The sequence below is a fragment of the Neophocaena asiaeorientalis genome, unplaced genomic scaffold, assembly GCF_003031525.2.
Source record: "Neophocaena asiaeorientalis asiaeorientalis breed wild unplaced genomic scaffold, Neophocaena_asiaeorientalis_V1.1 scaffold77, whole genome shotgun sequence".
NCBI classification, from domain to species: domain Eukaryota; kingdom Metazoa; phylum Chordata; class Mammalia; order Artiodactyla; family Phocoenidae; genus Neophocaena; species Neophocaena asiaeorientalis.
This window is the reverse complement of record NW_020174645.1, coordinates 6,116,614-6,144,035: the sequence shown is the minus strand read 5'-3', so window position 1 is coordinate 6,144,035 and position 27,422 is coordinate 6,116,614. Positions and strand designations below refer to the sequence as shown.

The 27,422-nt window shown below is 46.5% G+C and overlaps 1 protein-coding gene across 3 annotated transcripts in view; it reads left to right on the top strand.

Annotated features, from left to right (window-relative positions):
• Positions 1-47: 47 nt before the first annotated feature.
• Positions 48-27,422, top strand: part of MLXIP (MLX interacting protein) — a 59,643-nt gene continuing 32,268 nt past the window's right edge. For all 3 annotated transcript variants that reach the window (XM_024758543.1, XM_024758542.1, XM_024758541.1), the window contains exon 1: positions 48-350. In XM_024758543.1, coding sequence (XP_024614311.1) covers positions 184-350 — 167 coding nt within the window. In that variant the 5' untranslated portion in view covers positions 48-183. The remainder of the gene's footprint in view (positions 351-27,422) is intronic.

Here is a 27,422-nt window from a genome sequence, read left to right as displayed (position 1 = left end):
CTCAAGCCCCAGGTGCCCGAGGACGACGACGACTCGGACACGGATGAGCCGTCTCCGCCGCCCGCCTCCGGCGCGGCCACCCCGGCCCGGGGCCACGCGAGCGCCGCGCCACTGCCGCCCAAGGCCGGGTCGGGCAGCGAAGAGCCTCCGCGCCGCCAGCAGATCATCCACAGCGGCCACTTCATGGTGTCGTCGCCGCACCGCGAGCACCCGCCCAAGAAGGGCTACGATTTCGACACGGTCAACAAGCAGACGTGCCAGACCTACAGCTTCGGCAAGACCAGCTCCTGCCACCTGTCCATCGACGCCTCGCTCACCAAGCTCTTCGAGTGCATGACCCTGGCCTACAGGTAGGACCCGGCCGGCCCCACCTCTCGAGCGGAGCTCCCTTTGACAAAACAAGAGTGGAGGGCTGGGCCGCCTGGGGATCTCTTAGCTTCAGGCATTCCCTTTGGGTCTTCCCTCTTCAGGAGGGTTTATGGGTCTGGGGTCCCTAGTGGAAGCGAGAGGGGCGGGGGTCCTGGCCTCTTCCCTGTCAGCAGGGCTTGGGTTCTTCCGGCTTCACGTTCCCCATGCAGGCCCTCACCTCCAATTCCGAGGCCACCGATTTCGGGTAAGAAAAAGGTGTAAATACAGGCTGTACCTTGTGTTACGCGACTTTATCCACCCTTCCCCCAAAAGCTTTGTGTGTTTCCAGCAATTGCCAGTAGTGGTTAGGACCACCTGTCCAGGGTGGCTTAAAGTCGCTGGTTCTAGTATTTAATGGTTGAGTCAAATTTCTGAGCCTGTTTCCTCCGTTATAAAGAGGGGATGACAGTAGTGTCTGCCTCCATTGGCTGCTGTGGGGATGGAACAGCAGGTAAAGTGCTTATTCCAGAACCTGGCACATAATTAATTGCTCCAGAAGAGTGTGAGCTCCTTTTCTTATTGCCCCAGCAGAGGGAGGCTGGGTCCTCTCACATCCCCTTTATTGGGAAGCCCTCCCCCAACTTCGGAGGGGCCCTGGCTGCCTCCTAGGAAGACTTGGAGCCACAGCTCTTGGAGGTGCAGGCTGTCCTCCTGGCAAGTTGGAGGGTTCTTTGGCTGGCTCTGAAACGTTATATGGAGATGTCAGTGTTTAGGGCAGGCATCCCAGGCACCATCCTGACCTGTGGCTCCGGCTCTAGGCGGAGATCCCTTTTTTCTAAGTCACAGAAATGCGTGGTCCTCAAGGGTTAACGTGGCCTTCCACTCTCCCTTTCTCGGTGTGTTTGTTAGGTATTTGCTTCCGATCATTTCTGCCTCAGCAACAGAACTTCTGTGGACTAGCTGCAGTACAGAGCAGCCCAGCCCTGCCCAAAGCTCATGATAGGATCTCCGCAGAGTGGAGGTTACTGCAGTAGTAACTGGACTGGCTGGGGTTGTCTCAGGTCTAGTCTGCAGGCAGCGCAGGGAAAGTTTCCTTGGAGACTCCAGAAGCAGTGTAAAGAAGAGTAGGAACGTTACCCTCCCCCTCCCCCCTATTTTTGGAGAGTAGGGAACCCCAAATATATCCAAGGTACACATTTACCTGAAGTTGAAACACTAGATATACATGGCTCTGGGTGGCATTTTCCCCTCTGGAATAAATGATTAGTCAACTTGTTCCTTTGTTATGTTCCTGAAACGCACCCCACTCTTCCCGCCCCCATTTCCTCTCTTGAAGGCTTCCCTGATGGTTTGTTTGCCACATGGCTGCATTACATTACCCAGAGCTCTCCTCCAACCCCCCTTGCGTGGCACATTGGTTAGGCTCTGCTCTGATTCTCTGGTCTTGCCAGTTTGAGCTGGCACTGAGCCTGTGAAGATGTTCTGTTTTTTTTTAAAAAAAACCAAAAACCAAACGGCATTGAGATTGCAGCCCTCTGCCCTCGTTTAGCCCTGCTTACCCAGTCTCAAATTTTGAGCACTTCATTGGAATCAAACACAACTAGATTGTAGCATATGCTACAGTGTGAGAGAGCCCTTTCAAACAAAATTGGAGGTGAAAGACAGGAATGTGCTTTATTAAGCGAACTTAATCCTCTTCTTTATTTTAATATAAACTTCTCCGCGTACAAAGAGAGAATGGTTGATTGCGTAGCAGGAGGCATGGGCTCGAAAGCACTCACCTAAGCTCTGCTAAAGGAAAAATAAACCAGTCTCCCCGCTTTGCCCTCCGTTTGGATAACCTAAAGGCTTATTATTAAATAACACCAAAGAATTTTAGTAATGGTATTTTTTTTTCACTTCTTTCAAAAATATTTTGGCAACTGTCCATTGCTCATTTAACTTTCTTGGTTGCAAAATGCACCCTTAGTTTGGTTTGAGGCTTACCTGGTTCTTCAAGACCGCCAGCCCCTTTGGCTCTCCTGCTTTGCTGTCATTCCCCATGTAGAGTCCTGCCACTGCAGGTCCCTGATATGTGTCCACCTAGTAATTTCTCATGAAGATGCTCTTTGTGTCTCCGTGTGGGGCTCGTTTGGATGGCCCCAGAGTTTAGTTGGCGGTGTGGAACCCGGGTACAGATTGACAGAGGAGTGACTTGAAACCAGTTGTCTGGGCTGTAGCCTCTGGCCCAGAAAGCAGCATGAGAACAGATGTGAGTTTCTGACCTCAGCTGTCCTGCACGACCACTAGCTGGCTTTCCGAGAAGGGGGGTTGAGATATGGGGGGCAGGGAGGAGAGAAGAGTCAACCCCAGAGGTGGCCCGACTTCCCTTTCAGTGCGGTGTGAGCCTTCACCACTGGTTTCCAGGTTTTCTGCTCCTGGGGCTGAGAGGAAGGCCAGCTGGGCCTCCTCTTCTGTCTGACTGTTTGTGGCCTAGGCTCTTTCTAACTTCAACTTCCTGTCTGTCCCCTGGCCTCTTCGTTCTAGCCGCCTAACTCTCCCTGGTACACTCTGTGCTTTTTCTTGGGTTTGGTTTCCTGTTAACTGCTGCCTCCCAGCTGTTTCCAGATGAGGCTCAACAGCTCTTTGGGGGAGGAACTAAGTGCAGGGGAAGTTGTGGTTGTTTTTTCCCCAGTCGTGTGAAGTGGCCTAGGGACTCTGAATATGATCTGTTCCTGAACATGCACTCCTGAAGGATCTTTGGCAAGACTGGCTTCGGGTGGGGGAATAGGGTCTTTGAGGAGTTGGGACTCGGTGTGAATGTGCCCCGTGGTCCACCTGGGCAAGTGACAGTGTGGATGGATTCCAGCTTCGTGCAGCTGGCATCCCTGTCCTTCCCACACTGTGATGCTAAGAAGCCCTGTAGTGAAACAGCTTGCCTTGGTCCCACAGTGTGTGTTCAATTACTGGGACGTTTGGGGGGGGGAAGAAGTCGCCTCTCCCCAAGGCAGAGCTTAGAAGTTCATGGCTTACCTTCTCTAAGGCTTCCTGTCTGCCACTGTAAAATGGGGAGGATAAAGCTCCGCTGCAGGGTGGAAGTGAGGATTAACTGAGATAATGTCTGTGGATGTGTCTAGTACCTGACAAATAAGAGGCAGGAGGAGGTTTAATGGGCTGAATCCATTCTGCGTCCTCATTCAGCTGACATTTATTAGGAGCCCAAGTTTCTCATCTGTAAACTGAGGGAAATAACGAATCTGACTGAGGTCTTTAGTGTGGCTTTCAAATGCCTGCCTGACAAATGCTAAATGGATGCATTCTTGGTTTGTCCATACTTTCTAAGGCCCCACAAAGGAGCTATGCACTCTAGAACATAGTTCATGGTCCTTGCCCTCTTAACACTGTGAGGAATGTCACACATGTCAGTCACCCACGTGGATTCTGAACACATCTAGTAGATAGCTTTTTGTGGTTGGTTTTGGTTTCGCTTCTCTCTCTCTCTCTTTTTTAAAATTTATGTTATTTTTGGCTGCGTTGGGTCTTCGTTGCTGCGCACAGGCTTTCTCTAGTTGCGGCCAGAGGGGCCCACTCTTCGTTGTGGTGCGCGGGCCTCTCGTTGCGGTGGCCTCTCCTGATGAGGAGCACGGGCTCTAGGCGCGCGGACTTCAGTAGTTGTGGCGCGCGGGCTTCAGTAGTTGTGGCTCGCGGGCTCTAGAGTGTTGGCTCAGCAGTTGTGGCCCACGGGCTCTAGAGAGCAGGCTCAGTAGTTGTGGCTCACGGGCCCAGTTATTCCGCGGCACGTGGGATCCTCCCGGACCAGGGCTCGAACCCATGTCCCTTGCAATGTCAGGTGGACTCCCAACCACTGTGCCATGAGGGAAGCCCATTGCTTCTCTTTTTACATAACTCTTTATTAGGGAGCCTTGGTGTGAATGTCTGGGGGGTGGGGGGAGAGATAGTTCTTTTATGTATTTAAAGATAAGCAGTAGCTTTCTGGACAGTGGATTTCTGCTCCAGTGGATATTTGAGGAGACCTTTTAATTTGGACCTGTAAGATAGCCTTGGGATATGAGTTTCTAGAATGTAACCTTGTATACGTATGTATAGTAACCCTCTGTTCCTGATCCCCAAGGATTAAAGGTTTAGAGCATCTCCTCCTTCAAGTTTTAAGTTTTCCATAGAGGAACTTTCTAATCCTAGGTGCGATAACTAGCTGTAAATGGGAACCATTTACACAAATGACTAAATTAGTTTTATTCTTCTGCAACCATGCTGAAGAGAAGCAGTTTCTCTTCTCTTGCGCTTTCTTTGGTCTTTAATCATAAGATGGTGTCCATTAAAGGGCCGCACTGAGACGGGAGTGCGGGCTGCAGAGATGAGAAAAGACCGTCTCTGTCCTCCAGGAACTCACAAACCTGGGGTGGGGGACAGATAGACAGTTGTAAAACAGTTAGCAAGGGCTATGATAAACAACGTGAACCAGGTCCAACGGCAGCACCAAGCAGGGTTCCGAAGGCCAGTGTGTGTGTGTGTGTGTGTGTGTTTGCATAATCGGGATCAGTGTGGACAGTTTCCCCTGACATTGGGCTTTCATACCTATCTCCCCTTCCCCGTGTTAACTGTCAAAAATCATGCAGGAAGCCCCAGAGTTCCTTTTGCCTATCTTCTCCTTGTTGGTAGTCCAGGACCAAATTTCCTTTTTCTGTAGAGGCTGAATGGCTGATTGCCTTCCTGATGGAAGGGCGAAGAAGGGTGATCAAATTGGGAAGAGCCCGGGGAAAGGGGTTGGAGGGGAGGGTGGAGGGAGTTCATCTGCTAGGGTGGGAGGAGGGAAGAAAATTCGCACCAGCTGAGCAACTACCGCCCTCCTGGAGTCTCTGCGTTGTCCTAAGTCACAATAACCCTCTCAGGCAGGTGATGATGGAATTCCTATTTTTAAAACTTACCAAAAAAATGGAAAGAAAACCTGAGCACAGAAGTTAATTTGCCCTGTTGCTGGGAGGTGAGGCAGCTTGTCCAAGGCGGTGTCTCTGGGAGCTGAAAAGGAGTTGAAAAGTCACCTCCCTCATCTGCTCACAGAAGCCTGCAGTTCTGTAAGAGAGGAGGTGAAAGTGCCAGTTCCTCTAGGAATGTAAGGCGGGAGAAACCAAGATGGGGAGAACAAATGCCCTTAGGCAGCTCCATGCCCTTCCTCCGCTGCCCTTCCCCACTGGTAAAATCCTGCCCTCCCTTCGAGACTGTGGCCCTGCCGTCTTTCTCGAAGGGAGTGAATGCCACAATCCTCTGCAAATCCACGACCTTGTTGGTTCTGTGTGGTATTCTTCCACAGACCTGACTTCCCAAGATTCCTGCTCTCTTCACCTTTGACTTTCCCACGGAGCCTAACAGTTGTCTGGCACGTACTGGGTGGCTAAGAACTATATATGGAATTGAAAAGGGAAACTCAGGGGCCTAAGCGGCCAACATCAGAAACTTGCCTCTGGTAAACCTTGTTTATCTTCAGCTCTGCAAAGACAAATACACCCTCTGTGGAACAGTGCTTTAGGGGTGTTGGTGTGGAATGGGACAACGAGGTGTTGTTTTGCTGGGTAGTGTTTGTGTTGTGACCCACACGGACTGGGGCTGTAGGCAGATGAGTGGCCCCTCAAGACGTCCATGTCCTAATCCCCGGGACCTGTGAATATGTTAGGTTACATGGCAAAGAGGAACTAGGGTTGCTGATCAGCTGCCTTCAAAGTGGGGAGATTATTTTGGATTATGTGGGTGGGCCCAGTGTAATCAATCACAAGCGTCCTTAAAAGTAGACGAGGAAAGCAGAAGAGAACCAGAGAGGGAGCAGCGGGAGAAGGACTTGGCCTGATGTTGCTGACTTGGAAGATGGAGGAAGGGGCCGTGAGCTAAGGAATATGGGCAACCTTTAGAAGCTTGAAAAGGCAAGGAAACAGATTCTCCCCTGGAGTCCTCAGACAGGACCCAGCGCTGCTGACATCTTGATTTTAGCCCCAGAGACCCGTTTCAGACTTCAGACCTCCGGAACTGTAAGACAGTAAATTTGTGTTGTTCTAAGCCACTCATTTTGTGGTCATTTGTTACAGCAGCAATAGGAAACTAATACAGACTGGTCTCAAAAGTTTTTTGAGATGATGTCTTTAAGCACATAACACAAGTATAAAAGTCTTTTTTAAGGCTTCTTCCCCCACAGGAGAGCATAGCAGCCCACCCTGCAGTTATGTCAAGCTGTGCTGAGGGTATTAGGCACCACTTCAGGGGATCTAGTGATAGGAGGGCCCTCGATAGAAAAGAAGGTCTGTAAAGTGGTCTTATCATGGTTCCCTAGCACAGTTTCTAGAGTAGGGTATTGTAGAAAGTTAATAGTACTTATCTTTAAGGATTCTTATATGGCTGATGAAAAATTCAGAGTGTGAGCTCCTGTTCCCCAGAATTGAGTTACTTCTTGGGTATAAAATGTGCAGTTCAGACAGCAAATATCTTAGGTATTTTCTATCTTTTTGGAATTCTGTCTGTGGTTAGAATTCCAGGCCACAGGGCTTGAGTTTTAGGCAGAGCCCTTTTGGCCGCGTGGATCAGGGACCCTCTGGTGCTAGCGCGTGTGATGGGGGTTTAGTGCAGGGGTCAGGAAGGGTGCTCGTACTCCCGTGAGCCTCCAGGGTTACCAGGACTGCCGGGCTTCAGTGCACACTGGAGTTGGGTCCCAGGGCACTGTGGGCCCTCGGCAGGGGGAGCTTGCCCTTCCCTTAAGGTTCACCCCCATCAAGTGACTCAGCTCCTCTCTCAGGCTCTGCTTTTCTTTGGGATCTTCTGCTTCCAGCTGGCGCTCTCACCTGCTGTCCTGCTCTTCTCTGCTTCCAAGCTCTTGCTTCTGGGAGCTTCTGCGTCTGCCTGACTGGAGCTCGCCGGTGGCCTGTGTTTCGCACACAGACCTGCTTAAAGCTTCCCATTACTGTCAGTGCTCTTTGCCAATTGTCTAATTAAATTAGTCCATCGTCTCCAATTCAGCTACTTGAGAAGGAGACCAGCAGTGCCCTCCCTCTCTGAGCAGCACCTCAGGGACCCCAGAGCGTGAGTCGAGCCATGGCCTTTGGACAGGATGCCCTTTCCTTCCAGAAGTATTAATCAGGCCTCTCTTGTGTGCCAGGCACTGTTCTAGCCCTTCAGGGTACAGTAGTAAACAGGACCAATTAGTCATCTGCCTTCATGGCATTTATATTCTTTTTTTCCTTTCAGTTTTATTGAGATGTAGGTGACATACAGCCCTGTACACATTTATGGTGTACGGCACAATGACCTGACTTACAGGTATTGTAAAATCATGGAGTTTGTTGTCAGTTGGGGGATTCAGTGTGGAAATCAGGTTTATATCGTTACTACAATAAAGAACATAAAACACGCTGGGAGGTGGAAAGTGATGGGGCTGGGCAGGGTGGGGGACACCGTATCTCCGCAGGTCGGAGAAGTGTTCTGGTGACATTTCAGGTTGAACTGAAACCTGAGTGGCGAGTGGGAACCAGACGTGGGTAGTCATTCCAGGCGGTGGAAGAGCCCGAGGCAGAGGCCCAAGGTGGAATGAATTTGGCACATTCCGGGGCTAGGAAGAAGGCCAGCGTGGCTAGAACATTGAGGGCAGGGTGAGTGGTAGGAGAAGAGGAGGGAAGGGGCCTTGGTGGGTGGTGAGAGGTCAGGATATTTGCTCATTGCTCTGGGGAGTTTGCTTGTTGAGGCTGCTCAGTGGGGACTAGGGGATGGAGGGCAGGGGGAGCGCACGTGGGTCCCAGGGTGGGGGCAGCGGAGGTGGTGAGAAGTGCGTGGATGCAGGGCGGCTTTGGGCTTGCCGGTGGATCGGACCTAGGGGATGTAAGGAAAGAAAGAATCAGCAGGGACCCTGAGGGTTTTGGCCTGAGCCGTGGGTGAAAAGAGGAAGCCGAGGGAGCCCCGTCAGCCACATGGCTGGTGTGAGTGGTGCTGAGGACCCTGCTGTGTTGCGCTGTTCACTAAACTTGGCCGCGTGGGCCGTGGGCGGAGCAGCTCCCCGGGAAGGGGCTGCGAGGGGCTGTCAGCGTCGGGGGATACCGTGGTGTCCGGGGAGGTCCTCACTGTCTCCAGAGCAGTTCTCCACTTAGCCCCGACCAGTCTAGACCAGTCCAGGCGCTGGACTTCTTTCTTCTGTCCCAGCTGCTCTGTCTTGCCTCCCTAACCCCTGTTGTGCCTCGTGAGGAGCCAGTTGGCTGTGGGAGGTTTTGGCGTTTTGAGCTTGTATTTGGGATGGCAGTTTTTTGTTGTTGTTGTTTTTTCCTGTGAAATATATACTATCATATCCCGAATGATATTTTTTATTCACTTGGGTCTGGTTGTGGTAGAGGAGTACCGCCTGGTCTTGAATGCCCTACAAGGAAACTTCTCCAGATCTAGCATTCCTAATGTGTTTGGGGTCAAACTGCACCAGCAGACAAACCTTCTAGGAGGAGGCAGTGTAGAAGAGGTTATGTGGTAGCTCCAGAAGGACGTACAAGATCTGGAAAAATAATTCCAGAAACTGAATTCCTTGTCAATAGCTTTTGAGTCTCAGAAGTGAACATAAAGAATCCGATTGAGGAACAGTGAAGAGTGAGGCCAGGGAGTAAAGAGCTCATAAAGGGACAGCAGGGAGAAGCAGGCTGCTGGTAGGAACAGCAGTGCAGAGGGGACCCCGTGGGGATTGTGTTAGCACAGTTACACTGTTGAGGAATATTCTGTGCATAGGAGGGTCTATTTTGAAAGCTAGTTACCACTTCTTCCCTCTGTGGCTTGTGGGCATAGGGAAGAAGGCAGCCTCTTTTGCTCTGTCACCATGGAACAAACAGTCATCAAAACAAAAAACAGCTTCTTATGTAGAAAGTAGGAGAATTAACCTAGTTTCTAGATATTTACCCAATATCCTGGCTTTTTAAAAAACAACCAAGGGCTTCCTTGGTAGCTCAGTAGTTAGGAATCCACCTACCAATGCAGGGGACATGGGTTCGAGCCCTGGTCTGGGGAGATGCCACATGCTGCAGAGCAACTAAGCCTGTGCGCCACAACTACTGAGCCCACGCACCACAACTACTGAAGCCAGTGTGCCTAGAGCCTGTGCTCCGCAACAAGAGAAGCCACCACAACGAGAAGCCCGCGCATAGCAACGAAGACCCAATGCAGCCAAAAAGAAATAAATAAAATAAATAAATTTATTGAAAAACAAAACAACAACAAAAAACAACCTAAAGAACCCCTTCATATGCTCAGGTGGTAACTGACCCATTTGCAAATGGACTACCTCATCTTATGGGACCTGCCCAGATAGCTGGATACTATGCTTTCTAGAGGAAGTGAATTTATAAATGCCTCTTATTTATTAAAATGAAACACTTTCGGACTTCCCTGGTGGCGCAGTAGTTAAGAATCCGCCTGCCAGTGCAGGGGACACGGGTTCGAGCCCTGGTCCATGAAGATCCCACATGCCGCGGAGCCGCTAAGCCCGAGTGCCACAACTGCTAAGCCCGAGTGCCACAACTACTGAGCCCAAGTGCCACAACTACTGAAGCCCACGTGCCGAGCCAGTGCTCTGCAACAAGAGAAGCCACCGCAATGAGAAGCCTGCACACCACAACGAAGAGTAGCCCCCGCTCGCCACAACTAGAGGAAAGCCCGCACGCAGCAACCAAGTCCCAACGCAGCCAAAATTAAATAAATAAACTTATAAAATGAAACACTTTCAGCGAATTCTTAAAACAGTATATGATTATATTAGCTTGCTGTTTTTTTTGCGGCCATGGCTCACGGGCCCAGCCGCTCCGCGGCATGTGGGTTCTTCCCGGACCGGGGCACGAACCCGTATCCCCTGCATCGGCAGGCGGACTCTCAACCACTGCGCCACCAGGGAATCCCCTAGCTTGCTGTTTTAAACGACTATTTTCCAGTTGAGTAGCGGGGTCTTTTACATTGCCTCCTTTGTTCTTTAAATTATTAAACGGCTCATTCTCTGCCTTGGAGCAAGACTCTTTCTTCCACGTGTACAGACAAGTTTTTGTTGTTGTTGTTGAACAGCTTTATCAAGATATATTCATGTACCATAAGATGCAGTCGTTGTAAGTGTGCAGTTCATTGATTTACTTTTTTGTTGTGCGGTCATTATCACAATCCAGTTTTAGAATATTCCATCACCCCACTAAGATCCCTCCTGCCCTTTTACGTTTAATCCCGGTTCCCACTTTAGCCCCAGACAACCATTAATCTGCTTTCTGTGTCTATAATCTGCTTGTCTGTGCCTTTTCTGGACATTTCATATAAATGGAATCATACTGTATGTGGTCTTTTGTGTCTGGCTTTTTTCACTTGGTGTAATGTGTGCAAGGTTCATCCATGTTTATAACACATACCCATATTTTGTTCCTTTTTATTCCTGGACAGTATTCCATTGTGTCAATATACTACATTTTGTTTATCCATTCATTGACAGGCAAGTTTTTGAGGGAAGCCTAGTAGCTTCATTATTTGGATGTTGACTTTTCCATTTCCTGTAGTAAAGGTCTCTTGCAGATTCAGCTAGGAACTTCCTTACAAGGTGAGAACAGGAAATGGCGGAAAGATGATGGATTCAACACCACTGGATAGTGGTGCCACTGGTTGGCAGCATATCCCTTAGCCTCACAAGTCTGAGTGTCTTTAACCGTAAAGAAAGAAAAAAAGTGAGAGGGGAAGGGAGGGGTTAGACTAGAATCATGGTTACCAATCTTATTTTTCTTCCATGGACCTCATGTTTTTGAGAGATAAAGCCTTAGAAACAAATTGTACTCAGCAATTAAAAGGAACAAACTACTGGTATGTGCAGAAACACAGATGAATCTCAGAAACATTACGTCAAATGACACAAGCCTTACCTAAAAGATTATCTACTGATTCCATTTATATGAAGTTCTAGAATAGGCGAAGCTAATCTACGGTGAAAAGAAATCAGAGCAGTCCCTGCCTGTGAGGGAGGTTGAAGAGGGGACTAGCTGGTGAGAAGCAGGGGAGAACCTTTTAGAATGATGGGCACGTTTTATATCATGAAGGGGTTGTGTATACATTTGTCAGAACTCTCTGAATGGTACACTCAAGATTTGTGCATTTTATTATGTGTAAATCTCACCCAAAACAAAAAGAACCATTGACAAATGTTGAACTCAGGGACGAAGTGTACTGATGTCAGCATCTTATCTTTGAAATGCTTTAAAATAGTGGCTCTCAAACTTTTTGGTCTCAGGACCTCTTTGTGCTCTTAAATATTGAGAACCCCAAAGAGCTTTTGTTTGTGGATTATATTGATGTTTACTGTATTAGAAATGAAAATTGAGAAAAAGTAAAAATATTTGTTAAAGTACTTTAAAAAATAATAAACCCCATTTACCATGTTTACATAAATAACATATCTTTATATAGAACAGCTATTTTCAAAAAAAATAATGAGAAGAATGACATTGTTTTACCCATTTGCAAATCTCTTAGTTAATGCTTAGTTCGGAGACAGCTGGATACTTATATCTGCTTTTGCATTCGTCTGCTGCAATATCGAATGTCTGGAAAACCTCACCATTCTTGAGAGAATGAGAGTGAAAAAGGAAAATAACCTCTTAGTATTATTTTGAAAATAGTTTTGATATCCTGGACCCAGAAGGGGTCTCAGGGGCCCTCAGGGGTCTCCAAATCACACTTTGAGAACCACTGCTTAAGCAAAATAAGATGGGTTGTTGGGTGGGTAGATGAATTTTGATAAAGTAAATACATCAAAGAGGTAATCGTAGCATTCAGGTGGTGGGTGCATGGGCGTTCACCATCTGATTCTTTCAGTTTTTCTGTATGTTTGAAAATGTTCATAATGTTAGAAAAATGAGAAAAATCACATTATTTAAACAGTGGCCATCTGGCTTTATCATGGACAAATAAATATGTTTGAAAATATTGAAAACAACTTTTGGAATGAAGTACTGACACATGCTACAACATGGATGAACCTTGGAAACATTTTGCTGAATGAAAGAAACTAGTCACAATGGACCACATGCTGTGATTCCATTTGTATGAAATGTCCAGATTAGGCAAGCCCATAAAGCAGAAAGTGGAGGAGTGGTTGCTGTGGGAGGGAAGGGTGGATGGTCACTGCTAATGGGTATGGTTTTTTTTTTTAAATTAATTAATGAATTTATTTTTGGCTGTGTTTGTTGGGCCTTTGTTGCTGTGCGCGGGCTTTCTCTAGTTGTGGCGAGCGAGGGCTACTCTTTGTTGCTGTGCCCGGGCTTCTCATTGCACTGGCTTCTCTTGTTGCGGAGCACGGGCTCTAGGCGCATGGGCTTCAGTAGTTGTGTACACGGGCTTAGTTGCTCCGCGGCATGTGGGATCTTCCCGGACCGGGGCTCGAACCCATGTCCCCTGCATTGGCAGGCGGATTCTTAACCACTGTGTCACCAGGGAAGCCCAAGTATGGGGTATTTTGAAGGAGTGATGAAAATGTTCTAAAATTAGGGAACGGTGATGGTTACACAACATTGTGAATATACTAGAAACCAGTGAACACTTTTAAAAGGTGAATTTCATGGTGTGTAAATTATGTCTCAGTAAAGCTGTTACTTAAAAAAAAAATCCAAACAGTTTAGTTTTTCAGCATTATCTTCAGGGAGGCTTACTTGGGAAGCACTGGACGATATGATCTTGAAGATCCTAAATATGTCAGTGTCTAGAAATTCCATGACTCTCTATCTTCCATCTCTTCTGTGTACAGTAAATGAGAGACTGTTTGGGAAGGTGACCTGTCCTGGGCATTTCCCCTAGATTAAAATCGACTCAGGAATTCAGCTCTCCAAGTTACCTCATAGCTTGGCAAATCACCCTAAGGTTATCCTGATAAGACCTTTTTTTCTTTTAACATTGTCTGGGTCAGGGGTCACAAAGTCAAATGCCCACAACGACCAGGAAATAAAGTGGTCATCGGTAAGGCAGAGAGGACATTTGCTGTCTTTTATTTTCTGGCTTTTGATGTAGTCGTGGTTACAGAGAAACATTTCTTTATTATGAAAATCATGCAAGCATAAACTGCAGTTGACTGGGCCTCCCTGATGGAAGGGCAGCAGGGAGTGGAGGGGTCTGTCGTGAGCTGGAGGGTATGTGCCTGGTCTAGAGGGCGCAGCCATCACTCAGCTCCAGGCGACGTTTGCCATTTGGGAATGTGAGCTCAGTGTACGCGGTCTGGCATATTTGAAAATTGGAAGAAATCTGAATTTGTATGTGAACTCTACATTTCAGTTTCTACCTAATGTCTGAGTTCAGGTATTAGGAATTCTGGGGAAGTGAGTTTAATCTCGGTTGCATCTAGTTTAGAAGTGAGTCTTGGCCTAAGAGATGAAGGGGTGTGTGGTGCTGTTTGCCGCAGGTCAGCCCTGGCGCGAGGAAAGTCCTCTTAGGTGTTCTTACTCTTAGTGTCCCTTCATGCTGTGTTGAAGTTGATGCCATCACAGGACCATCATCTTCTGAATACAAAACCTAAGACTCTCCTCCTGGTAAACCCCAGAGGTATACGTGCTCCTGGTCGACAGTTACTCTGAGTTATGAGGAACTAGGGCGATTATTTTAAATAATCCTGACTTGGAGGTGGAGGGTTGACTCTCCATTTTGTGAAGTTATTGGACGGTAGGTTACTCATAGCTTTACATTCCATTTCTGACTGTTACCCCTTAACTTCACCACCGTACCTGCCTGGGGTGGGGCTGTTTTCATAGGGTGATTCTGGGGTGGAGGAAAGGGATAATCACTTGACTTCACTCCAGACAGTTGATTTGGTTGTAGTGGAAACAAAATTATAACTTGAAGTTAGCCTGAGGAGGCCTCTCACTTGGCTCTTGTTTAAAGTTTCTAACCTATGCTTTTGACGTTGCGTTGCGTGCCTCTGGCTTTGCTTCCCCAGTTAAGTGTGTATGTGCGCGTGTGCACTTGTGTGTGTGCTTCCCCAGTTGTGTATGTGCGCATGTGCACCTGTGTGTGCTTCCCCAGTTAAGTGTGTATGTGTGCACTTGTGTGTGTGTGTGCGTGTGTGTGTACGTGTACTTCAGGTGGTTAAGAAAGGAATGGACATGCTTGCTTTGAACTCTCCCCCCAACACACACTCACACATGTTCCCATGCAGCCACCCTGCACACGTTCTGAGCCTTTCCAGCTCTTGGATTTTCTGTCTATATTTGATCTGATCTATAAAGGTGTTGGCAAATAGCTTTATGGTTCTTAAAGGCCATGACTTTGCTTCTAAGCCAGATTGAAATAGAATTTGTACTTCTCAGGGGTGCAGTTAAGCACGCTCACTGAGAAATTGGGGAAGTAATCTTCAAAGCTTATTTAGCACCTTACTTTTTGGAATTTGACTGTATTTCTGGGTCTCCTTCCAGGGGAAGGAAAAAAAAATCCCAACACCCACAGATAACTATTGTCAATTCCCTGGTGTTTATCCTTCCAGACCTTGTGGGGTTTTTGTTTTTTTGGCAGGGTAAGTGTATTTTGTTTTTCTGTTTAATAGACTGCAAACACCTTTCCAAGTCCCCAAATACTCATCTGCAGTATTTTTTAGTGGCTGAATAGTATTTCGTTGTCCACACAGTAAAATGTACTGTTATTTATTGGAACCCTCTCGGGTGGTCATTGAGAACATTTCATGATATTTTTGTGTTTCTGAGCCCCTGTTCTATTTACCTTATCATATCCCTACTTCCTCTGAAAATGTCCCTCTGCCTCTTCCTCCTTCCTGACAGAAAGAACCATTTACCTGAGAACCTTTGGAAAAAAGGCACCTGGCCCAGCCTGTCCCACCCTCCTGCCCGCATGGATAAGGTGTGTGTGGAGGTGGTGGTGACAGGTATGCAGCTCAGCAGCAGCCTTTGTCTGTGCCTCAGGCTGCAGAGAGAAAGGCTGGCTGCATTCTCAGCCTGCAGAAGGGCAGGGGACGCGGCGGAAGGCGTGTGACGCACCCCTCAGCAGCATGCCTGGACCCGGGCTGAGCTTGCATGTTCACGCCCCGAGGCCAGGGCTCCCGCACTCACACCAGCAGGTGGATGCCATCGCTTGGCTTTTTGTATTTCCAGAGGCAGGGAGAGCGTTGAGCTTCACGAAAGGTAGTGATTCCAGCTGTGAGTCTGCCCAGCTGTGGCGAGCTCACCTGAGATGGGGGGTCGAGTGGATGCATGTTCCTGCGAGTCACAAACCAGACGCTGGTGTGACTTGGTATATGGAAGGGAAAGCTGACTCAACTCTCTGGAAAACAATTTAAATACTGTCTGTCGCATCGAGTCCAGAGATGCTGATTTCTGGCTTTTCGGCAGCCTTACTTGTCAGCGTGATCACTGGTGGGGCTTCTGTGGTTCCATCTATCCGACCACCCACACTGGTGACAGAGTGGTGGTAGAGGGGCCGAGCCAAGACAAGAGGACTTCGGTGACATTTTAAACGCTGGATCAGGTCATTATGCCTCCCTCGGCCCAGTGGCAAGGTTAGGCTGCCCCTGTGGCGTCCGAGTCCGCCGGCTACATCCTGGCCCAGAGCCCCTTGCTGTGGCCTCCCCCTCCTACCCCAGCAGAGCCTGGCCCCAGCCTCCTAGTGCTTTCCCAGGCTGGTTCCCTATTTATTGGACCAGTGTCTATTTCCTTCTGGCTTTGAAATTCATGATTTTTTTTCCCCCACGAGAAACCTTGGCAGAAGACTTTGTTCCATGGGAAAAAAGCCTTCTCAGAAAAGCAAGGAACCCACTTATGAGCTCAGCCCCTGGCTTGTCCTTGGTGATGTCCTTGCACAGTACCTGAGAGCCAGCAGGCAGGTGGTGCTGGGGAAACTTACCCGTGGTGGGCACGGCCTCCTCCAGATGCTTCTCTGGGAGAGCAGCCTACCGAGGGCCTCCTGATTACAGTTGAGCTGTCTCAGCCTGTATGTAGCCAGCTGCTTTTTGCCCGATAACTGTGTTTGCTTATCTCTGTTTTTATGCCGATTGCTGGCTCCTTGGAGTGATGGGTGTGTTTGTGGTAGGGTGTGAGGTGATTGCCACTGATTGGTGAAGTATGGATGAAGTGAGCAGGGAAGGGTGTGGTATGAGAAATATTGTAATCTTCTGGTCCCTCTCATCCCTCAGTTCTTCCCTGCAGAGAAAATTTCTTCTGCTTCCTATCCTAGAGGGTAACAGCTTTCAGGCTCCTGTGAAGCTGGGAGCAGCCACCTTGGCTCAGTAGCTCCAGTTGAGGTCTTGGGTGTGCTGCCGTCCCTGATCGACTGGAACAGTGACCCAGCAGCACTGTAGAAAAACTTGACATTTCAGCCCTGTGTTCTTTGTTGTCTGGGATTGCTGGAAGTGCATCAGTACGTGAGACTCAAACATGTCCCTGGAGTAGGAGCTCCACGGCTGCACAGCAGTCAGCTCCGGTGACGTGTCATCACTGAATGGCAGCTGGCTTGCCCGTGTTGAGTCCCATGCGTTGGCCGCTGTTGATAAGTTTATGTGTGTAACTTTTTTCCCTCTTTTTAGCATGGTGTCTCAAAGTCAGGGGTAGAAGTGAGGAGAGGAGTGCAGGATTTGGTGGGCTGTTGCAGTCTTCTGACAAAACCATCATTGTTTGGAATGAAGTACCAGTTGGTTCTGTCTGAATGGCTCCATCGCTTCAGTGCTCTGAAATGGCTGTTATTCTTCCACCTCAGCAGCGTTCCTGGCGGGAGGTGGAAGGAGGACTGCCCGATCTGGAGGGGAGAAACTGCTCTCCTTTGCCCTCTCTGCTCAGCAGTGGATCAGTTAACCATCCAGAGCAGACAGTCTTCTCCTGGTCAGCGGACATCCCAGGCCACTCCTGGACCCCAGCTGGGTCGCAGCCATCGTGGCCTCTTGGAGGAGTGGAGCTTTTAGGAATCAGGCTGCCTGCTCATGGCCTCAACCTCCCTTGGCGCTCACCTGTCCCGGCCAGGCTCCCTGCCTGCTGCGCTGCTGCCCAGCTGACCTCCCTGCCGACCTGTTAGCCTGCCGTCTGTCCCTGTCATGTATGATAGCTCAAGCTGCGGAGTTAATCCAAAGAGCGAATCATTCCTCTGGCTGGACTCCCAGACACAGTCGCTTGAGCCTGGGACAGACACTCAGTGTTTTGGTTCTTTCTGATGCTGATTAGGTTGCGTTGTCTTACCTCTGCCCCTCGTTCAGTTTCGTGTTTGTGTGGTCAGATTAGTCAGATCCAGCTGTGTTTGTGGAAATCCCAGCCTCTTGGGTGAGGACAACAGGAACTTGCATTGCAGTGGAGGAGCTCACATAGGAAAGACTGAGCCTCCTCCATTTGCTTCCAGAGTCAGGAACTTCATTTTCCTGCATCTGAACTGATAGCTCTCCAAATGCAGTGTGGTCACAATATGACATTTGAAGAACTTAGGAGAAATGCAGAGTATGAGAAACCATTTTTTTTAATGACCCTGGCCCCAGACTGGCAAGTTAAAGTGATTTTTCTCAGAGACAGAGATGCAAAGGCAAGGAGATTCTACGAGGAGGACAGAGCCAGACGGACGGGAGGGGGGTGATGTAAAATGACCTTGTCCACAGCGTTAGTTCTTCCTCAGAGATTGGAAACCACCTACATGGTGTACTTTGGGGAGCACAGAAGAATCTATCAGTGGAGCTAAATTACTTCTTTAGTTCAGTCCTTTGAGTTTTGTGGTATTAAAGTTGGGTGGATAGCTATTGAAATATATTTGCAAAAATGACTCATTTATTTGCCCTTCTCTTAAGGACTAGAGCTTCCTTTGATATAAGCCAGTTTTCCAGATCACTGTTGTTTATTTCATTAATCATCTCTTTTATAAAATTAACCGTTCTTAATGGGAAATGGAAATCCCTCTCAAATACGTAATAATCTTCACTGCTTTCTTGAACATACTGAGTCTAATATAACATTTGATTATTTAGGAATCTATTTCTGAATGTTACTTATTGTAGTATTAGTACCATAGTGACTTCTTGATGAAGTTGCACTGATCAGGTATGTTTACTTCTCTACTCAACCATCTCAGCCTCTCTTGTGAGTTGAGTTTTCAAATCTTTAATGATCGTCTCCTCCAGTCTGTTGGCTGCCACTTGTTCTGCAGTGAGTTTGCCATTTACTCTCCGGTTTTGTCTCGTGCCTCTCATTTTCTGTTGGTTTGCATAACTTGTTAAATTGAGTGTAAAATGAGAGTAATTAACTTAGTGAGAGTTTAGAGACTCTCTGAGTCAATTGCACAGACCTTTACTATCTATCTTGAATTATTTTTACTTACTTTGGTATAACTAAATTAAGCTCCAGATAGTTGCGAGATAATGCTATACATATAAACTTCTTTTACAGTGTAATTTTAAGCCATTATTATCCAGTTACATCACTGAAATTTGTTGACCAGGCTAACTTGTTTGTATGAAAGAAATTATCTGCAAATCTTAAGAATATTAAGCTCTTAAGAAAATTACAGTTTATTCTTATTTCTGAAATGTTAACTCCAAATCACAATGGTAAACTATGTCCCCTGGCTAATTAAATATTACTTTCTATTATCAGAAGGAAAATCACTTTTTCGCCTTTTCAAAATGGAAATAGTTTTATGGCGGGTCCTCTCCAGCTCTTCTCCTTATTATATAGAAATGCATGCTCGTTGTCAGATGGAGAATTCAGACATTTCAGAAAGATAGAAAGAAAAGAGCAGCATCCTCTGAAACGTTCTTCTTGGATTTATTTACTTTATTTTGTCACTGTGCCCTTTTTACTTTTTTCTGTGCCTGTATAGGTAAAAATAGACCTGTACCATCATTTTCAGTTGTTTTTTGAAGAGCAAAAGTTTTTAATTTTGATGAAGTCCAATGCATGTTTTTTTAAATGGTTCATGCTTTTTGTGTCCTATTTAATAAATCTTGCCAAACGCAGGGCCTCTAAGATTTTTTCCTATGTTTTCTTCAAGAAGTTTTATAGTTTTAGCTCTTACATTTAGGACTATGCTCCATTTTGAGTTAATTTTTGCATATGGTGTGAGGTAAGGGTTGAGATTCAGTTTAAGAAGTATTTTGATGAATGTTCTTGTTTATAGCTTTTCTCATTCTACTTAACTATTTTCTTAAGATAAACTCTTAAAAGTAAAACTGTAAGACAAAGAGCATTCACACTGAAATCTTTGATATATGTTGCCAGACTGGTTTTCAGAAGTTGTACCAGTTGGAAAAGAAAACCTTCAGAATGGGAGAAAGTATTTGCAAATCATACATCTAATAAGGGATGTGTATCTAGAGTATATAAAGAACGCTACAGGGCTTCCCCTGGTGTCGCAGTGGTTGAGAGTCTGCCTGCCGATGCAGGGGACACGGGTTCGTGCCCCGGTGCGGGAAGATCCCACATGCCGCGGATAAAAAAAAAAAAAAAAAAAAAAAAAAAAGAACGCTACAACTCAAAAATAAAAAGACAAAACAGCCCAATTAAAAGCAGGCAAAGAACTTGAATAGATATTTCTCCAAAGATACACAGAGGACCAATAAACACATGAAAAGATGTTCAACACTGTTAATCATCAGAGAACCCTGGCGGTCCAGTGGTTAAGACTGCGCCTTCCAATGCAGGGAGTGCAGGTTCAATCCCTCGTCGGGGAGCTAGGATCCCATATGCCTTGCGGCCAAAACACCAAAACATAAAGCAGAAACAGTATTGTAACAAATTCAATAAAGACTTTAAAAAATGGTCCACATCAAAAAAAATCTTTACAAAAAAACCTCCCCCACCACACACTGAGATACTGCTTTACACCCACTAGGTTGTGATAAATGTTGGCAAGGGTGTGGAGAGATTGGAATCTTCCTACACTGCTGGTGGGAATGTAGAACAGTGCAGCCTCTGTGGAAAACAGCCTAGTAGTTCCTAAAGAATTGAACATAGGGACTTCCCTGGCGGTCCAGTGGTTAGGACTTCGCGCTTCCACTGCAGGGGGTGTGGGTTCAGTCCCTGGTTGGGGAACTAAGATCCCACATGCCCTGTGGCCAAAAATTTAAAAAAAATTGAACATAGAGGTGCCATTTGCCCCAACAGTTTCACTCCTAGGTATGTACCTGAGAGAAATGACAGCATATGTCCATATAAAAACTTGTACACAAATGTTCTTAGTAGCATTATTCATCATAACCGAAAGGTGGAAACAGTTAAAATGCCCACCAGCTAATGAATAAATCAACAGAATGTGATATATCCATACAATGGAATATTAGCCATGAAATGGAATGAAGCACTTGCTCTAACATGGATGAACCTTGAAAACATGCTAAGTGGAAGAAGCCAGTCACAAAAAACCACACATTATGTGATTCCAATTATATGAACTGTGCAGAATGGGCACATATAGAGAAACAGGAAGTGGGGGACTTCCCTGGCGGTCCAGTGGTAAAGAATCCACCTTCCAATGCAGGGGATGCGGGTTCGATCCCTGGTCGGGGAACTAAGATCCCACATGCCGTGGGGCAGCTAAGCAACTACTCAGCTCGCGCGCCACAACTAGAGCCTGCGTGCCGCAAACTACAGACCCCATATGCCCTGGAGCCCTCACGCCACAACTAGAGAGAGAAAACCCACACGCCACAACTAGAGAGAAGCATGTGTGCTGCAACGAAGACCCAATGCAGCCAAAAAGCTAAATAAAATAAGTAAATACTTAAAAAAAAAAAAGCAAGCGGATTAGTAGTTGCTTAGGTTTGGGAGCTGATGACTAAGGGGTACAGCATATTCTTTTGAGGTGGTGAAGATGTTCTAAATTTGATTGTGGTGATAGTTGCACAACTTCTGTGAGTACACTAAAAACGATTGAATTGTATGCTTTAAATGAGTGAATTGTTTGTGAATTATGTCCCAATAAAGCTGTTACTCCCTAAAAAGAAAAGGTTTACCAACTAATATTCCCACTAGCAGTGTACAAGAGCCCATTCCCCCACATTCTCCCCAGCTCTGGGTTGTCATTGCTGTAATTTTAAATTTTAAATCAGCTCTATTGAGGTTTAATATGTAAACAATAAAATTCACCCTTTTAAATGCATAGTTATATAATTTTGACAAATGTATTCACATGTGTAATCACTGCAGTCCAGATACAGGACATTTCCATCACTCCAGAAGGTTCCCCTAGACCCTTTCCAGGTATTCCTCCCCATCTGTCTCTCACTATAGATTTGATTTGTCCTGTGTTTTGTGTAAATGGAATCATACAGTATACACACTTTTTGTCTGACTTCTTTTGTTCAGCATATTTTTAAGACTCATCTGTGATGCTACTTGTATCAGTATTATTGCATGGATTTGAGTGTTTCTGTACCAGCCTTGGTGTGGACGTATATTTTTATTTCTCTTGGGTAAATGCTGGGTCATATGTAAGTGTATGTTTAACTTCATAAGAAACTGCCAAACTGTTTTCCAAAATGGCTGTACCTTGGGACTTCCCTGGTGGCGCAGTGGTTAAGAATCCGCCTGCCAATGCGGGGGACATGGGTTTGATCCCCGGTCTGGGAAGATCCCACGTGCCACGGAGCAGCTGAGCCCGTGCGCCACAACTACTGAGCCTGCGCTCTAGAGCCCACGAATCACAACTACTGAAGCCCGGGCTCCTAGAGCCTGTGCTCTGCAACAAGAGAAGCCCCGGCTCACCGCAACTAGAGAAAGCCCACGCGCAGCAACAAAGACCCAATGCAGCCAAAAATAAATAAATTAAATAAATAAATTTTAAAAAATCCTTTTTCAAAATAGCTGTACCTTTACAAAAATTTTGTGTACCATTATTACTGTGCGTTCAAAACTCTGTTAATCTGATAGGCCAAATTGTGGTATGCAGGCCTCTCACTGTTATGGCCTCTCCTGTTGCAGAGCACAGGCTCTGGACGCGCAGGCTCAGCGGCCATGGCTCACGGGCCCAGCCGCTCTGCGGCATGTGGGATCTTCACGGACCGAGGCACGAACCTGTGTCCCCTGCATTGGCAGGCGGACTCTCAACCACTGCGCCACCAGGGAAGCCCTTTCTCTGGTGTTTTAATTTGCATTTCTTTGATCTCTAGTGTGTTTTTTGTTCCCTGAATATGACCATTTATTTCATATTTGTGAATTTCCTTTTAGTTCTTCCAATTTGCTCTTTCTTTTTTTAGTTGGGATGTGGGTCTTTCCTTTTCCATTTTTTTTCAACTTTTTATTAGAAAAAGCTTCTAACAGAAAAGTTGAAATAAAGGCGCAGCCGTCACCTTTCTAACCACCACCTACGCAGCCCACATTTGCTAGCTTTTGCCGTACTTGCTCTATGTATACGTCTTCTTACTTTCAAATGGCTCAGGAGAAGAAGTTGGAGACATCATGACATTTTATTCCTCATTTCATAACCATTATGTCATTTCATGCCAAAAAATATTAATTTATATAACATGCAGTCTATATTAAAATTTCTCCAGTCAAAATGTCTTTTGTAACTGGTTTTTCTGAATCAGGATTCAGTCAAGGCTTATACTATGCATTTGGTTTTCATCTCTTTAGTCTCTATTAACATAGAAAAATCATTCTACCTTTTCCCTGTTGGCATCGACTTTTGGAAGTGACCAGTCCAGTTGTCTTGAAAAACGTCCTACATTCCGTATTTGTTTTTTGTTTTGTTTGACGTGTTCCTCTGGGTCCTGTATTTCCTGTAAAGCACATGGTAGGCCCCGAAGGCTTGATTACATTTAGGTTCAACATTTTTGTTGAGTGTGCTTCACAGATAGTCACGTCGAAGGTACAGTGTCATGGTGTCCCACTATTAGTGATACCAAATCTGATCATTTGGTTGCAGGTAACTGCCAGATCTCTTCATTGTAAAGGTATGTTTTTCTCCATGCAATGACTAGGAATTTGGGGAGCTTAACTGATTGCGTAGAACTCCTTATGCAGTAACTTTGTTTCACAGTCTTTGTCTCAGTTTGGCACTGATCTTCTAACTTTGCTTCTTGATTTTTTTGATTTAGAAGAGATTTTTCACTTTTATATATTTAAACGCCCAATAGTACAAGAGATTTCTTTCCAAACGTCCCTTTCCTAAACCCTACTTTCCCCGTTTTTCCTTCCTCTCTCTCTCTCCCCCACACTTTCTCGTTCTGCTTTATTTAAATAACTGGTATGAGAAGCTAGCTCTTCCTCCTTGTCTACCATCTTTTTGGACTACAGATTCAGAAAATTGCACTTAACCCAAATGTGAGGTATGGACGCACTGACTTTCCATAGCTGTCTCTTATTTTTCCAAGAACATAATTGCTGTAGCTGATCACAGCCCGCTGGCAAAGGGGAGGCAACAGTGAGATTGAGACTTTGGTCCTTAAGGCTCCAAACAACCCATGCTCTTATCTTAGCTCCTCTCATCAAAGCTAGGGATGGAGGAGGGAGGGGACCAGAAGTCAAAACTGCTGATACTTTGCGAAGAGACCCTCTGTATTCCTCCTGCTTGAGACGCCTTTTCTCTCCATTCCCTTTCCCTGATTAACTCCTGCCCATCCTGGAGACTCGGCTCAGGCACCCTACTTGAGGAAGCTGTCCCGGACCCGCCGTCGAGTGCCCTGCCCTGTGTTTCCATACACAGCACACATGCCTTCGCTCCCTCGAAGGATGGCACTGCTGTCTTTCCCGTTAGCTTGTGAGGTCCGAGGATTAAGAGCCCAGGACTAGCTTTGTTGCCGAGTCCTCCACACAGAGCCTGACACATCGCAGGCTCTTGACAGATGTTGCTGGGAGGTTCCACTTCCTGGCCTGCAGGTGACTTCTCCCGTACAGTTATGGATGCGTTTGCTTCCTGGGTGTGAAAGCAAGTGGCGTTGCAGGCTTTTTTTTTTTTTTTTCGGTACGTGGGCCTCACTGTTGTGGCCTCTCCCGTTGCAGAGCACAGGCTCCGGACACGCAGGCTCAGCGGCCATGGCTCACGGGCCCAGCTGCTCCGCGGCATGTGGGATCCTCCTGGACCGGGGCACGGACCCTCGTCCCCTGCATCGGCAGGCGGACTCTCAACCACTGCGCCACCAGGGAAGCCCTGCAGGCTTTTTTTGAGAGATGTATTTCTCTGTACCTTATAAAGAGCTGAGGAATGAAAACTCTGGCCTTTCCCTTTTTAAATGTTCCAGCTGCCTTCTAGCTGCCTTCTCATCATTCTAGGGTAATCGTTTCTCACTTGGTACCTTTCATTATTCTTTATTCTTCTAGAGTCATAGAATTATGGGCTTTGAACTGAAAGAGGCTTACCCTTCAGCGACACAACCTAAAATATAAACCCACAGACCTGTCCACTTTCTCCTGGGGCACCTGCAGGGTTTAGAACTGCATCCTCAGCATTCCTTCTCGGGTTTTTCCTCTCTCCCTCCAGCCCTCTCCCAGGTTTCCCCTCGCTGGTCTGCCTGAGTGGTGCTTGATAAGGGACATTGCTGTGAAGGGGGCCTGAGAGCCACGGTTAGGGGTGAGTGATCAGTTCCCGGTGGTGTTTTTTCTTGCTCAGGAGGCTGGGAATGCAGAGAATGGGAGGCTTCAGTTCCTGTTCAAGAGCTGTTAGCCTTTTCTACTACGTAGATACTCATCTGTGGTGGAGAGTGAAATAGTGCTAATGAAAAAAGAGAGACAGTTGTATCTGTGCCGCCAATACTGGTGGGATTCGATTGCGTTTTCATTGAAGAACCGCGTATCTAATCTCTAAATGGTAGTTCTCTCTGGCTCTCGAGGACCTTTGCTCATCACCCACCCCTAACAGTCATTCTCTCTTTGTCCCCTGAGTCGAGTTGCTGGGAGGGAGGCTTGGCTGCTGTGGCCTAGAGGCCTTTAATTGTGCTTTATCACAGCCCAGGGTCAGAACAGTTTCAAACATCATGGGGAATGTCAGCTGGATGCATTAGTCCATTTTATTGAGAACCTCCTGTGTTCCAGACCCTGTTAGTCCATTCTAAATACCTTCTTTGTTTAATTCTTACCACAGCTCTGTGAAATAGGTTGTTTTTCTTTTCCCCAAAGAAAGTGAAGTTCAGAAAGGCCAGATGTCTGTGCGAGGCGGCATGGCTGGCAGGTGGGCAGGTCACAGGGTGGTTAGGAAAGCGTCCTTCTGAGTAAAAAGCTTCTACTGTACTTCAGAGTCAGCCCTAATCGGGAGGCACGTGGTGTTTCCACCCGTGAAGGTGGCCTGGCCTGAGATTCTGTTGATAGATGAATTTTTATGACATCAGGACAGCACAGTGGACAGGATCAGATTTCCTCAGTAAAATCTGGGATTTTGACATCAGATGAATCAGATGTTATCCTTCTTCCTTATGCCAAGAAAGTGTAGCTGCCCCTTGCAATAATGTGAAGACTCTGCAACTTTGCAGTTAAAAATCCTTGTAAATGGTTGGCTTTAGGTTTTGCTCACAAGTACCTCTCCCCCTACTCCTCCTCTACCAAAATGTACACTGGTCCCCAAAGATCTGTGGAATAAGAAGCACAAAATCTCTTTGCCATTTGGTTCAGTCTGTCGTTATCGCACAAGCTCCCACCTGGCCCATTTGTTGATTTTGTGTGTGAATGTGGAGGGAATAACTCAGCATATCAGGGACTTCAATTTTGAGAAAATAAAATGTTCATCACTTTTTGAGTTGACTTTTTCCCCTGCTCTGTAGTTTGTCGAATTATTTTGCCTTAAATGTTCTCATTTTATTTTTGTCTGTTTTCCCAGGAGGCCTTGAAACAGGGAAATGAGAGATAAGTTACCCTGACCTTGATTTTTATAGCACTGTAGTAACTAAAGGTGTGTCTACCCTCTCATGGAGCCATAAAAAACACACTTTTCTTTTCTTTTTAAGCATTTGCAACAGCAGTTAAGATGGGAAATAACTATGCGGCTGGGTTCATAACATATAAAGGTCTGAGGTTAAAACTGGGATATGATAATAAGTCAAAACTTCTTTTTATCTTTCACCGCTGTTTTTAAGTTTGGTTTTATGAGTAACAAGTTGTTGCTTCTGACAGAAAGGGCATAGTGAAAATAAGTATATCAAAAAGGAAAAATGTAGGTATTTTGAATGTGATAAAGACGTAATATTTACGTATGTCTCAGGAGACAGTGTCAGCAGAGGGATGTTCATCTCATCTGGGTCGGTGTGGAGATATACAGCGTTACTGAAGCCGAGACCAGTCTGATGAGATCATCTAGCTTGCCTTAGATTTAGTGGGTTTGTCTCCAGCTCTCCTCATCCGCAAAGGTTGGAAGGTTAGCAGGTTGATTAAAAAGCAGCATGGGAGAAGGATGAGAAGAGGGAGAGATTTAGGGTGACAACTGGTTCTCAGCAGCAGACGGAAGGGAAATTCTCTTTAGCTGGCAGAGGTAGAACAGATTTATTTTGGAACGTCTATTAGGGGAAGAGGGCTGTGCAGAGTTTTTTATTTGTTTGTATTGCTTTTTAAAGTCCCCCTCCTCAGAGATAAGCCAGAAGTCTGTGGTTGTGGTGGGGTGTTGCAGACCTTTCTAGTCCCTCTTCTGCTTAATGGTAGCTGGTGTTACCCTAACACCCCTCTACTATGGGTGCCTCTCAAGTGTATTCTTTAGGGCCAGCCTCTCCCTTTCTGGGGAGGGGTACAGTTCTAGACCCTGTGAACTGGAAAGGAAGTTGGAGTAAGCTAATTCAGTTCTCTCTCATCTAAAAAAGGGAAACTGAGGCCAGGGCGAAGAAATGACTTGTGGAGCAGAGATGGCGTCACATTGCTATTCAGCGTCGGAACTGGGGCTGCAGCGCTGGGGCCTGCCACCTGGTTTTGTCTTGTTCAGTTTCTATTAAGACCCTTCATTTTCATCTAGGTGTCTTCTCTAAAATGAAGCAAGCCTGGAAAAAGTAACAATCAGTTAATTTACAAAGCCCTGTGGTCTGATTTTGAATGTTGGGGGGAAGAGAAGGGAGGTGGAATGTGGGGGAAAGATAAACCGAGAACAAACGGACAATAACACATCCATGTGAGAGTCTGGAGTTCAGGCCAAGGAGAATTTTAGTGTGCATGACGGGGGGCGGGGCTGAGAGGGGAAGGGAC